This window comes from Meleagris gallopavo, chromosome 28 (assembly GCF_000146605.3).
Source record: "Meleagris gallopavo isolate NT-WF06-2002-E0010 breed Aviagen turkey brand Nicholas breeding stock chromosome 28, Turkey_5.1, whole genome shotgun sequence".
NCBI lineage: Eukaryota > Metazoa > Chordata > Aves > Galliformes > Phasianidae > Meleagris > Meleagris gallopavo.
Window position 1 is genome coordinate 1,186,750 of NC_015038.2, and position 12,351 is coordinate 1,199,100.

General features: G+C 48.1%; 2 protein-coding genes across 2 annotated transcripts; both read right to left on the reverse strand.

The window, feature by feature from the left end:
• Positions 1-2,595: 2,595 nt before the first annotated feature.
• Positions 2,596-5,327, reverse strand: BCL2L15 (BCL2 like 15). The gene is made up of 4 exons (XM_010724135.3): positions 5,095-5,327; positions 4,228-4,370; positions 3,293-3,508; positions 2,596-2,772 (listed from the first exon to the last, which is right to left on the reverse strand). Exons 1-4 carry the CDS (start codon positions 5,198-5,200, stop codon positions 2,755-2,757), a joined length of 483 nt encoding a protein of 160 aa, XP_010722437.1. The 5' UTR covers positions 5,201-5,327; the 3' UTR covers positions 2,596-2,754.
• A 619-nt stretch (positions 5,328-5,946) lies between these two features.
• On the reverse strand, positions 5,947-11,981 carry AP4B1 (adaptor related protein complex 4 subunit beta 1). Its single transcript, XM_010724136.3, has 8 exons — positions 11,816-11,981; positions 11,425-11,572; positions 10,248-10,744; positions 9,457-9,540; positions 8,368-8,471; positions 8,055-8,262; positions 7,478-7,762; positions 5,947-7,205 (listed from the first exon to the last, which is right to left on the reverse strand). Exons 1-8 carry the CDS (start codon positions 11,934-11,936, stop codon positions 6,778-6,780), a joined length of 1,875 nt encoding a protein of 624 aa, XP_010722438.1. The 5' UTR covers positions 11,937-11,981; the 3' UTR covers positions 5,947-6,777.
• Between the last annotated feature and the right edge of the window lie 370 nt (positions 11,982-12,351).

Below are 12,351 nucleotides of genomic sequence, written 5' to 3' on the forward strand. Positions count from 1 at the left end.
GGGAAGTTCTTTCCTATGAGAGTGGTGAGGTGGTGGAACAGCTGCCCAGAGAGGCTGTGGATGCCCCGTCCATCCCTGGAGGTGTTCAAGGCCAGGTTGGATGGGGCCCTGGGCAGCCTGGTGTGGTATTAAATGTGGAGGTTGGTGGCCCTGCGTGTGGCAGGGGGTTGGAGCTTCGTGATCCTCGAGGTCCCTTCCAACCCGGGCCATTCTGTGATTCTGTGAGGCAACGTGCTCCAATGGCAGCACATGGGCAGGAATGGCAGTAGGGGCCCAAAGCTTCAGGCACTGACCTGGGGGTTCAACATGCAACCTTCCCCCACCTCCTTCCAGCAATGCCCCACCCTCCCCGTTTGGATACCAAGGAATACAGCCACTCAGCACTGGGGCTGGTCCTTATGGCTCCAAATTTATTTCTGCTTTATTTCTGTCCCTGCATGAACTGACTTAGGACTGTTGGAAAATGACTGCATATGAGAAAGCAGGTGGGAGCAGTAGGACTGTACAAACAGAAAACAGAGACTCAAACAGAAAAGCTCTGTCATTTCCAGCAATATGACCACAATATGTTCTTGTTCACACAGAGACGGGTGGCAGCAGCACGGATCCAACATTTATCCCAAGTTTGGAACACAGTTCATTCCAATTATCTGTGCTTGCAAAAGTGGCCAACAGCTCAGGCCATTCAGGGAAGATTTCTCCCCAGTCCCAGAGGAAATGCAGCCCTGACCTCTCCTGCATGCTGCTGCCATCAGAACACAGGCTGCATCGGCTGCTGGAACCACACACACCAGGCTCACCACCCCTGCTGCCTCACAGCCCTGCCCCAGCCCAGCAAGGGGGAAAATCCAGCAGCCTGTGACAGTGCTTTGTTCCATGGAACAACCGACTGTTACTGCAGGCTCAGATTAATCACTTCCCTCCAACCCAGACAGCTGGAAGTAGAGCACTAAGCTTTTCCCAAGTGTTTGAAGTCAAGATTTCACTGGTGCATCAGAGCAGGGCTGGATCTCACGGGTTTGATGAGCAGCCCCCAGGCTTGCTGCCTGGCACAGCCCTTGGGGGAGAAGTAGGGGTCAGTGTTTATCCTGGTATTTGTCTGAGACATCTCAGGCCTTACAGATGCATTAGTTTAGCCCTTCCCTATGTCTTCTGAAGCTGGGCAGTGCTTGGAGCAGCCCAGACCCTCCCACTGACCCACCAGCAGCCATCACCAACCATCAGCACTGGGACTGTGCATTGCCATCTGAGGCTCAACCAAACAACCACAGGGCTGGCAGAGAGCTAGCAGACCTGGATACTGCATAGATTTTCACCAGCCAGATACTGCAGAACACTGGGGAAGACAAGATCCATCAGCAATTTCTGCTAGTTTTTCCTTTAAGAAATAAGAAATTTGTTTCCAGGAGGAGGCAGGAGCACGAGCAGATATTGAGGCACATGCACTCATTCCAGATGAATGCCTGAGCCCTTCCATGTAACGCAGTGCTGGAGGCTGCAGAAGCAGTCAGCACAGCCCTCCTGCCTTGGCCAGGGTGCCATACATCCACGGACACAACCAACCTCAGGTCCACACAGCACCTATCTGAACGCTCATGTCCTGTTCTGCAGGGGGTACGACTGAGGGGCTTCTAGTGGGACAAAAAAAGCAAAGAACTGTCTCAGGTAGCAACTAGAGCTTCCCAACACGAGCACACATCAGAGATGCAGCCTATTGCAGCAGAGAAGAGGCAGTGAGTGGCACTGCCACTGTTCCTCAGATGTCCCCATTGTAGCAACGGGGCAAACTGAAACTGTATCCTGACAAGTGAATTCGCTCAGTAGAAAACAGGAAGCGCTTGGTAAATTATTTTAAAAAACAAACAGTTTCACTTTGAATGCAAACCATTAAATTACTCTTCTGCCTTTGCATTCTTTTTACTCTAGTTAGCTCCCACATCTCTTTTTGCTTTAAAATGCATTGAAAATCTTACTGTCACATGCAAAGTTCCATCTGTGGAGTGGTGACCGAGCAGATCTCTTTTAAATAAATTCAAACACAGAACTGTGCCTTAAAGCAAACTTACCAAAAACTCATCTGCAAATGCTTCTTGGTTGAGCTTCTTACTTTGGGCTCTTTCCAGGTTCTGCAGCAGGATTTCCCTTTGGTCCATGCTGGAAAAGATGGAGCAAGGCTGGCCTGCCGAGAGCAGGAGCGAACATGTCAAGTGCAAGTCACAGCGGAAAGCACCAGCTCTCAGAGCACTCACTGCAGGCTGTGGTTTACTGACTTCATCATCAGCCTTAAAGGAAATTAGTGCGTAACAGATACCGTGGCCAAACAACAAAACAAAACACAGCTCTGGGCCCTAGTGCCTCCATTTAGAACCACGCGTGCTCGTGGCTGCGTGACAAAGAGGGTCAGGAGCTGGGGGCCAGAGTTGGGTACCCCACACCTGGGTACCCCACACCTGGGTGCTCCGACTGCTGAGAGCCTCCTGGAGCCTCGTGAACACACAACAGTATGGGATCCTTGTTGGGACACTTGTCCAAGTCATGGCATCCCAAGCCCACTTTCATGGCTACATTTATAAGAAATGCAAGAAGAAAAACAAATAACAGCGAAAATTTATTCCTTTTTATTTGTAGTGATACAGAATTTCTTTACACATTATGGTTCTTCTAGCAATCTCCCGAAGAAACATAAAAGCAATTGTCCCAGTTAAATCAATGAAAATCCTAGCTTCACATTCTGGAAGGTGGTGTAGCCCTCTCTCAGTTGTCCAACTTCTCCTGGAAACAAACAAACAAAAAAACAACCCGTGTGTGCATTTTAGAGGAAAGATTTCGATTTCAGGTGGGTCTGAAGTTGTTGGCAGAACAGGAAAGATGCAGGAAGGCAAGACAAGCTTTGCATCTTCCACTGCGACCTCTCCCAGCCTGATTGCATTGTTCCACTGATAAAACACACCAGGTGGTGTCCATAGAGCTACATTAGCAGGAAAGTGCTTTTTGTATGAATAATCCCCAGTACTTTCATTCCAAACTAATGCAAGAAAGCTTAGCTCCCAAGGCACTGTGATAAGGAATCAAATCCTGACGCAGAGAAGCAGATGGGAAGTTTGGTGCTGACTTCAGTAGATCTTCACCAAGGTATTGTGCAAAGCTGTTTGCACTGCTACTTGCAGTGTTAGCTGATGAGTGGGTTTGAGAGCGGACGCCAGGCAGAACAGCACATTGGGAAGCTCAGAGAAACAAAGGAAGGGAGCCAGCAATGCCCAGGCACACAGGATCACAAACTTCACATGCTTACCCATCCTCCACGGGTCTCAATGTAGTTTTTCACTTGAGCATTTTCATTAATCGCTTTTATGAGGTGACCAGGATTGACATTAGCAGCTCCTTTCTTAAGAATATACATCATCAGTTTCACAGAAATAGAGAGAAAAGCTCTCTCGTAGACCAGCTCAGGGTTCTGGTCACTCCACCTTTTGCAGAGAGACTCCACAGCAGCCCCAAATTTCTCCATCTGCAATCACCAAGAGGGCAGTTTGAGTTTCTTCTTTTTAAAAGATAGTGTAATAAGCAAGTCTTGGCTCTAAATCAACATTCAGTTAAATTCTTGTGTTTATTTACTGTATTCACAACTAAAGCAGCCGTCCCCCACAGCTTCCTGGTGGTACCCACACAGCACAGGATGCCCAAGGCAGGGCTCTCTCCTTACTATGGTACAAATGAGAGCAGTGGGAAGCATGTCTGAAGACCTAGGAAGGACAGCTTTAACCAGAGCTGCTGAGAACCTTAAACTAGAACTACAAGCAGAACACGCACCAAAACTGTGCTGGCTCTGACTTCTGGGCAAGCTGAAGCCCTGCTCCCTGGAGCAAACCGTCTCCTCTCTTCAGTCTTTCTCTTACACAGAGCATTTGCCCCCTCGCCAGCCCTAAACTGCATCTGATCTCCTGCAATGACAGGTCAGTCTGCAGTGCCAGGTCCTTGGAATCAGCTCCTTTGGAAGAGACGAGAAGAGTTGTGAGAGGTCACTGACGTGGATAAAGGCAAAGAACTGAGCAGGTCCTGCTGGCAGGCTGCTGGCTGCCACGTTCTTTTCCCTCAGGCATCTCTGACTCCTACAGCACAAGGTGCACTCCTCCCTAGGCTTTTGCTGTCCTCCAATACAAGAAGAGCTGCAGGCTGGCCTACAAACAAAGAGCAGACCAGGGCCAGGTGGGATGAGGTATCCTTTACCTTCCCCATGAGTACTTCATGAAGAGCCTGTGAGGAAACCCTTTCAAAATCCATGTTGCACTGATCGCCGATCTGCCGCAGGCGACTGGCAATAATAACCGGGTCAAAACCACTTGGTTGCTCTTCTTCAGACTGCACAGGCCCTGAAACAAGGAAAGGAGAGAGCAGGCTGAGGGGTTGGGGTGTAATACATGACAAGGCAGAGAGGAGAGGAAGAAGAGCCACAGTGATCCAAACTTGGGAAGGTTTTCAAAGGCACACTTCACAGATTTCAGGTACATAAAAGCATTAAAACTTCTCAGCTCAACTACTTAAAGTGGGGTTATTGTCTTTTTTTTTTTTTTTCCTCTGTTAAAGTATTTTCCATAAAAGTATGCCGAGATAAAAAGGATTTGGTTTTTTTTTTTTCTGAATGTTCAGCCTGAAGGAGATACCCACCACCGAGAACTTCAGCAGAAGTATTTCCAAGCTCCTCAAAGCCATAAGGAACTGAAAACAGGACCTTTCAACAGAGTAACACGCACCCTGATCTCCTGCAGCACATCCTGCCCTGCTGCCCTCGCCTCAGCCCAGGCTGGAGCTGCAGGCCCTCAGGGACATCCCACGCCTGGGTGCAACCCACCTGCCCCAGGGGAAGGAAACCAGGCAGAGACTGATGGGGACTTTTGCCCCCAGTCCCACCAAGGCAGGCTGCAGCATGGTCTCTGTGGCCTCTGCCCCACTCTAACTTATCCCCCAGCACGGACACAACTCGGAGCTCATCACAAGATAAAAAACCCCAACACCTGGCACCAAGCTGCACCTCCTGCCTTTACATCCCTCCAGCATCCTCAGCAAGAAGGATCTGCACTGAACTGCAGGCCTCACCTCCTGAGTCTGTCTGCAGGCATCGGAAATCGGCTTCATCTTCATTTAGGAGATCATCAAATAAGGCTTCCACAACACACGCTGTCTGTTCCTCAAAAGTCCTCATGGCAGCTTTCTCACCCCAAGCTGCTGGCAGACAGGAATGCCTCCCAGCTCTCGGGCTGAGCAGTGCCTCTGAAGCTTCCTTTTCCCAGAGCAGTGCCAGCCCGTCCTTCCGGGAACGGCATGGCTGCAGGCCCCTCCTGAGGACCGCACAGACAACCTTTGCCCTCAACCGTGATTGCTCAAACTACAGGTGTGGTTTAGTTTCAAAATAAGGCGTTGCCATGGAGATAAAATTAATTAGAGATTATGTGCAGCCAAGGATCATCGTTGACTCATGCATTTAGCAGGAAAGGTACCTGGACAGAAGGGTAGAATCTTGAAGTCCTATTCCAGATCAACACACGATGCAGTGCAGCTACAGCTGAGTGAAGGGTTGTTTGCCAGCAAGCCATCAAGGTGAGGCTTGGTGAGTAAAAGCTGCATCAAATGAGTGCTGCAAAGGACTCCCCCAAATGCATGTGTTGTATTCCTGTACTTAAAGAGACTGGAAACTTGAAAATGGTATAGGAAACCTACCAGAGTCAACTTCCTTTATCTACATTTCACTTCACTCCTAGATAGTTTGGCTATTACAATAACTTGGCACGCAAGACTAAAATAAATTATTGCACAACTTCTTTATAAGAGAAGTGGAGAGAAAAAATTCTGTGTAAAATGAGGGCGGGATCTGCTGTGATGACCACGTGAATCCATCCTGCAGAGCTCAGGCAGGAGTCCTGTGAACAAACACTTCAGAAAGCAGCCAGGAACGATTCACTTCTTTATTAGGAAAATCAGAAATGAAATCTAAAACTTGTCATTTAACAGGGACAGCAGCATACCAGTGAAGTGCATTCAGAGATACAATACAGTCATTTGGAGAAATTAAGCACTGCAAGATAATTTAGAGAATAGGGTTAACAAAGCCATGCCTTGCCCTGCACAATAGGCCCCACTACAGTAACCTGCGTACTTTAAGCCAGAGAATTTCCCTTTGGTTTTCCATTATACAGAACACTCAATGGAGTGGAACACATAGCAGAGCTGGATCATTTCCTGTTTCTCTCTGTGCCCTGGCCAAAAGCTACTGTAGTGGGAAGAGTGAGAGCTGGGGCTGACCAGGTGCAACTTCCTGTCCTTCCTCATGAGAAGGATGCAATGGTTTTTGAATTAAATTACAATTCTCACAAAAAAAAAGAGTAACAAAAAAACCCCCGTCCAAAACACTGCCCTGAATTTTGCTCACTTCTGGTTCCATCAGTCACACTGGTGTCTTGTGACAATCACGGCAGGTGCCAGCATTTCTGACTCAGATCAGCAGCAGCAGGCTTGCACACATTTATTATCCTGTCCTTTCCCCAGCCCAGGGGAGGAGGAGGATGCCCTTTACCCTATCCTGCTCACCAGCCTCAGTAGCTCAGCACCAGCAGCACTGAGCTGCAGCTGTAGCTCTCCTATGCCCAACACTGCTCAGGGAAGGGCTGACAACACTTCTACAGTTCAGAAGTACAAAACCTGCATCAAGAATGGCAAACTGAAGCCAGAGGAGAAAACTCTTCTTATGACCTGAGCAATCACCCCACAAGGAGCAGAGACCCATCAGGATCTGAGCCCAGCAACTGCCTCCACAGCAGTCCTGAACACAGACATGAAGGCCTGCAGTGCCTCAGGCTTTGCCTCACTCTGCTTCACTGCAACCTGCATCTCCGAATCTTCTGCCTCAAGCAATAGCTCTGTCAGGAAGAGGCAACCACTGTCATCCTGAGCAATGAAATAAGCTTTCCATGGCTGGACACCAGCTTTGCTCATAGCAATGGTCCGGATGTGGACGACATGAAGAGCAGTCTGAATAGTATCTGGATGAACTGTTCCAACCCAGGGCAGAGACTGTTGACAGCCAACATCCAGGGTCAGCCAGGTCTTCTCAAACTGTTCTGCAGTCAGGGCGACATCAGGAATTAAGGTAAGGCTGCCTGTATCAGGATGAACCTTGAGGACTTCTTTACTCCCTTCAGAAATCAGTGACTCTGAAATCAAAGCATAAACAAATGAGATGCAGTTTTTATTCCCCCATTACCAGTTTCACACAGAACATCCCAGGGGGCCATCAGATGAAGGCTGGAACTACAGCACCCTTAGCAGCAGCCTCCCTGGGCTTATGGGATGGTGATCAACCAGGCGTCGCACAAGATATTAAGAACACTAAAGAGTGATCTCAAAGCACTGTGGTCTTTTTCCAAAGGAACTCATGTGAGAATGTCTACTGACAAGAGGAAACTGTGAAGGCGATGCTGGTTACCTGTGCCTCTGTTCCCAGAGTCTGTACAAGGAGAAAAAGCATAACAGGGCTCCCCTGGCTGGTGAGCAGTGACAAGTGCCCAACGTGCTTTGCCATAAATAGGTGCGAGGGTGTTGAACTCAGATGCCCACGTATTCACAGGTTGTTCTGTTTGGTCCTCCAGGAGCCCCAGGGAAGGGTCTGACTTGGGGCTGCACAGAACCCGTTTCACTTCATCCACACCGGACTGTAAGAGGCGATAGTAGAACAGCCCACGGTCTCGTACTGACATATCTTTCTCCTCCTCTGCAAGTCAGAGTAACAGATTGTAGAGAATTTGAGTTTTCAGATTTTCCCCAGATTTCATGACCCCTAAATATTAAAGATACATTTCCAGGGATACAGCGTAAGCCTGTTACACTCACCAATCAGGGACAAGGCGCAGCCTAATGCATAAAACTACACTGCCACCCTAGATGGTCCCCTCATTGCAAGGATGCTGACACCGCATCAGTGCACCGGGGGCACATCAAAAACAGGTCCCCAAAAGCCTGTACTGCTGCTGCAATGAAGCAGAATGCTGAAAGAGGAAACCCACCTATGCAGTGATAGAGCAGCCTCCCTAGCATGTCCTGGCACTCGGCAGGACGAGACAGGAAAAGTCGCACCAACGCTGTCAGGAGCTCCATCTTCACTGCTGGAAACACCTCTGTTTTCACATTCTCCACCAAGTCCTCTAACACATAGGGAGCGTTTGGTACTTTCTCACCATGTGCACCAAGGAGCCAGATCAGTGCTTGCTTGCCCTGAAGGCACCAAAAAAGAGCATATTCTGTTTAACAGGATAGCTATATTAACAGTGTTGACATGAAATCAAGAGACACAGGAGAAGAAATCTAAAGCCACTTTACCTCACTGTCCTGGATGATGTCCTCACAGCCAGGCAGTGCCTGACACACTGCATCTGTGCACTGGGGACAGAGCCAAACCAGGTCCCGAAAAGCCTGTACTACAGCTGCAATGAAACAAAATTCTCAGCATTCCCCAAGAATTATAAAACCATTCGGCAAAATAAGTAAAAATAAAACATAAATGAAAAAAAAGGAGTCAAAAGACTTTGCAAAGTTTTAGCTAGGGAGGTCATGACTATGATTCAAGACACTCTCCTTCAAAAACCCAATATGCTGCCCCTGTCAGAGCACAGTTACGCCAAGTCTAAAATAAAGTACTAAAACTTCACATTGTTCCTCTTGCTTCTGGAAACTAATCTCCATTTTGGACATTCCCCAGCCTTTAGAGACTGATTCATGATGTGTCAGGCACACAAGGTTAGAATAACAAATTGAAAAACTAATACCAATTCAAAATGCATCACATGAACTTTAGCCCAAAATTTTAAAGGCTCTGTTGCACCCTTACAGAAACTCCAGCAACTACTAATGCCCAATTCAAGAGCTGACTGTAAGCATGTGACTTTGAAAGCTCAAAGCAAGAGCATTACAAAGAGGGCAGAAATAGCTAAGGGAAGTTAGATCTGAGGACAGCAGAAGAAAAAGGCAGAAGTCTGGGTTGAGATGAATCCGACTGTTATATGAGGAAAAGAAATCAGGAAGATTTAAAAGACAGAAACTAGGATTACCAGTCAGAAAGAACTCAAAATGAGACCTATTAACCATCACGGCACAAAGAGTTAATAAAATGCCTCTGCCTTCATCCCCTGGAGTCAACAAAAGGCCAGAAAAGAGCCTCCATGTTATATCAGACCAGGAATGCAACCATGACCATCTCCAAGGAAGGAAAACCTACGATCTCCAAGGAAGGAAAACCTACGATGTCCGGTCACATTCCACATCCCCACACAACCAGGGAGACTTCTACCTGGAGACACCAAGTAAATTAAATGTTCAGGTGCCTCCTAGAGCCTCAAGTTTTAGGACCACAAGCTTCAGCAAGGCCACTTCCTGGAGCTGAAGCCATGTAAACAATGTGAAGATGATTACCTGACGTGATGTGCTCCTGCTGAAGCCCCAAGAGCTCTGTCAGAATCCCCACGCACTGTTCTGTGTATGTCCTAGCAATACTGCCTGCAGAGACAACAAAAAGGATACAAGTCAACCACGAGCCCACCTATTCATCACAAACTCATTTTAAAGAAACAGTTGTCTTCTCTCTTTTTTGATTATTTTCTGACAGATGAGCATATAATCTCACATAAGGCAGACATTCCTTTTTCTGAAGCCATACCTCTGAGAAAGTCTGCACTTTTCTTAAACGCAGCAATGAGAAAAGCATTTTAGCATCCCTGGCTTTCTCCTAAAGAATGTTATAAAAACTTATATATTTTCAAGGTTGAAAAAATAAAACCAAACTGCACCAAATCACCTGAACTCTGCCTCCACCACAACTCAAACAACAAGCAAGTATTAAAGCAGCTCATCCACCCGCTACAGTTTCATTAAGACTCAACACTATCAGGCTCATTTAAGGTGAAATTATTTAATTCAATCTTCTCACTCATTTGTTTATTTGGAGGATCTCCTCAGAATTTTGACATCTGAAAAAGATTCAAGGCATTATATGCAGCCTGAAACAGCTCAGCACCGGGACTTCTGGATGAACCAGCATCCTTGTGTTTTACAAACACACACAAAACATCCCTGGGGAGCAGGATTGACCTGGGGCTCCAGCACAGATCAGTTATTTGGAATGCATCCATATATACTTCAGCAGACAAAGGCTGACCTTAAGACTGAGGGCTGCAGCTGCTTCCGAAGCAAGGCAGAGCTCTCACCTATGGCAGAGATCGCCCCCTGGGCCAGCTCCACTGATATATCAGTGCAATAGCCCTTCAGCTCTTCCAGCACTTGTTGCACATTTTCATCATTCACCAGCTCACACAACACTTCCATCTTCTGGCATTTGATGTAATGGGGTTCTGAATACGAGCAGAAGAACTTTTTGTAGTGGCTGCTAAAATGGCCAGGAAGACTCCCGAGGATCTGACGCACGTGGCACAGCGCAGTGAAGCAAAGCTCCCTGCTCTCTGAGGTGCAGGCAGCCAGCAGTGGCCCCTTCACCCTCACCAAAACATCTGCCTGCACGTGTGGGTACTCCCTGGCCAGCACGAGGAAGAGCTTGGTGGCTGCCATCACAACGCTGGGGCTGCTGCTTTTCAGATATCCATCCAGCAAATTGAGAATGTTGAACAGCTCCTCCTCACTGCGGGGTCTGTAGCGCAGAAGGAAGGCAAGCACCTCACTTTGCCCCCACTGATCCAGATCAGCCATCCTGCCAAGAAAATAAACACCGTTTGCAGGAGTCAGGAAGTGCATAAGGATCTGTGCTGTGCAGAGTGCAGACCACAGCCCTTACGTTGCTACAGTCTCCACTTCTATCAAATACTGTGTGTTTTTTTGTGATACAATTCCATCTAAAAAGAACCAATGTACATATTATAGGCTTAACTCAGTAATTCACATGCACTTTTGCTGATATAAAGCTTAGAGAGACAGAGAAACACTGACAAGATCCCTGGGCACAGCAGCACCTTGCTTTTCCAGATCATTTTGCTATACATAGGGAAAAAATGTATCTTCAGATGATATATATGTCACATATCTTACAACTGACTGGGAGAAACATACCAGAACATCCTTGTACCACAAATACATCATGTGCAGTGCCATGATTTTAAAGGATAATCGCATTAACTTACAACTCCCAGCAAAGCAGCAGCTGAAACAGACTCTCTGGAAAAGCTGGGCACTGAGATTTCTCTTAAGACCTTAGCAAAAAAGTGACTGATTTGCTAGGATGGGCACCTTCATTTAGGATGGGCACCTTCACCTTTAGGATATCTGACATTTCCAGTTCTGATGGGAGCCCAGAAGCACTCACTGCTATCTGTACAAAATGCAACAGACAGCACCAGGCTTCCAGTGCCATCCCTGATATGGAAGAAGACAAACCTGTTGAGGAGATGATGGGCAATGGGTTTGTTGATGACAACCCCTCCCTCTTTCTTCAAGATCTCTTCCAAAGCCCTCAGACAGTTCACCACCACGATAGGGTCCTGGTCACGAAGCAGGCTGTACAACTCATTCACCAGTGCACCATCTGCAAAGAAGCAAAGGTGCTGCACCAATATTCTCACTCTACAGCAGCCTTTGGCACAGCCACGTGGAAGGACGTGTGATGGGACAGCGTGATGCCGGCCCTTCGCTCCCCACCATGCTCAGCCCTGGGCTGTTTCCCTCCTCCTGCCCACGACCTCGAAGCAGCCCAGGGAGCCCAGGACAGCCCAAACCAATCTGCCACATCCCTCCATGCTCAGTGACAGCACAGTGCCTGCCAGCTCACCCACTTCGGTGTCTCCTTGCAGCCTGTGCACCTTGGCACAGCCCAGCACTGCAATCCTGCGCACGTAGGAGGCTCTGTCCCGCAGGCCGTTCAGGAGAGGCTGCTGCACATATTCCTGCATGCCGGGCAACCTGTGGGCAGCAGAGAGGGGTCACATAGAATCACAGAATGGCCCAGGTTGGAAGGGACCTCAAGGATCATGAAGCTCCAACCCTCTGCCACACGCAGGGCCACCAGCCTCCACATTTAATACCACACCAGGCTGCCCAGGGCCCCATCCAACCTGGCCTTGAACACCTCCAGGGATGGACGGGGCATCCACAGCCTCTCTGGGCAGCTGTTCCAGCACCTCACCACTCTCATAGGAAAGAACTTCCCCCTGACATCCAACCTCAATCTGCTCTCCCTCAACTTCAAACCATTTCCCCCTTGTCCTGCTGTTATCTCCCCTTTCCAAGAGCTGACTCCCCTCCTGTCTGTAGGCTCCCTTTAGGTACTGAAGGCTGCACTGAGGTCACCCCGCAGCCTTCTTTTCT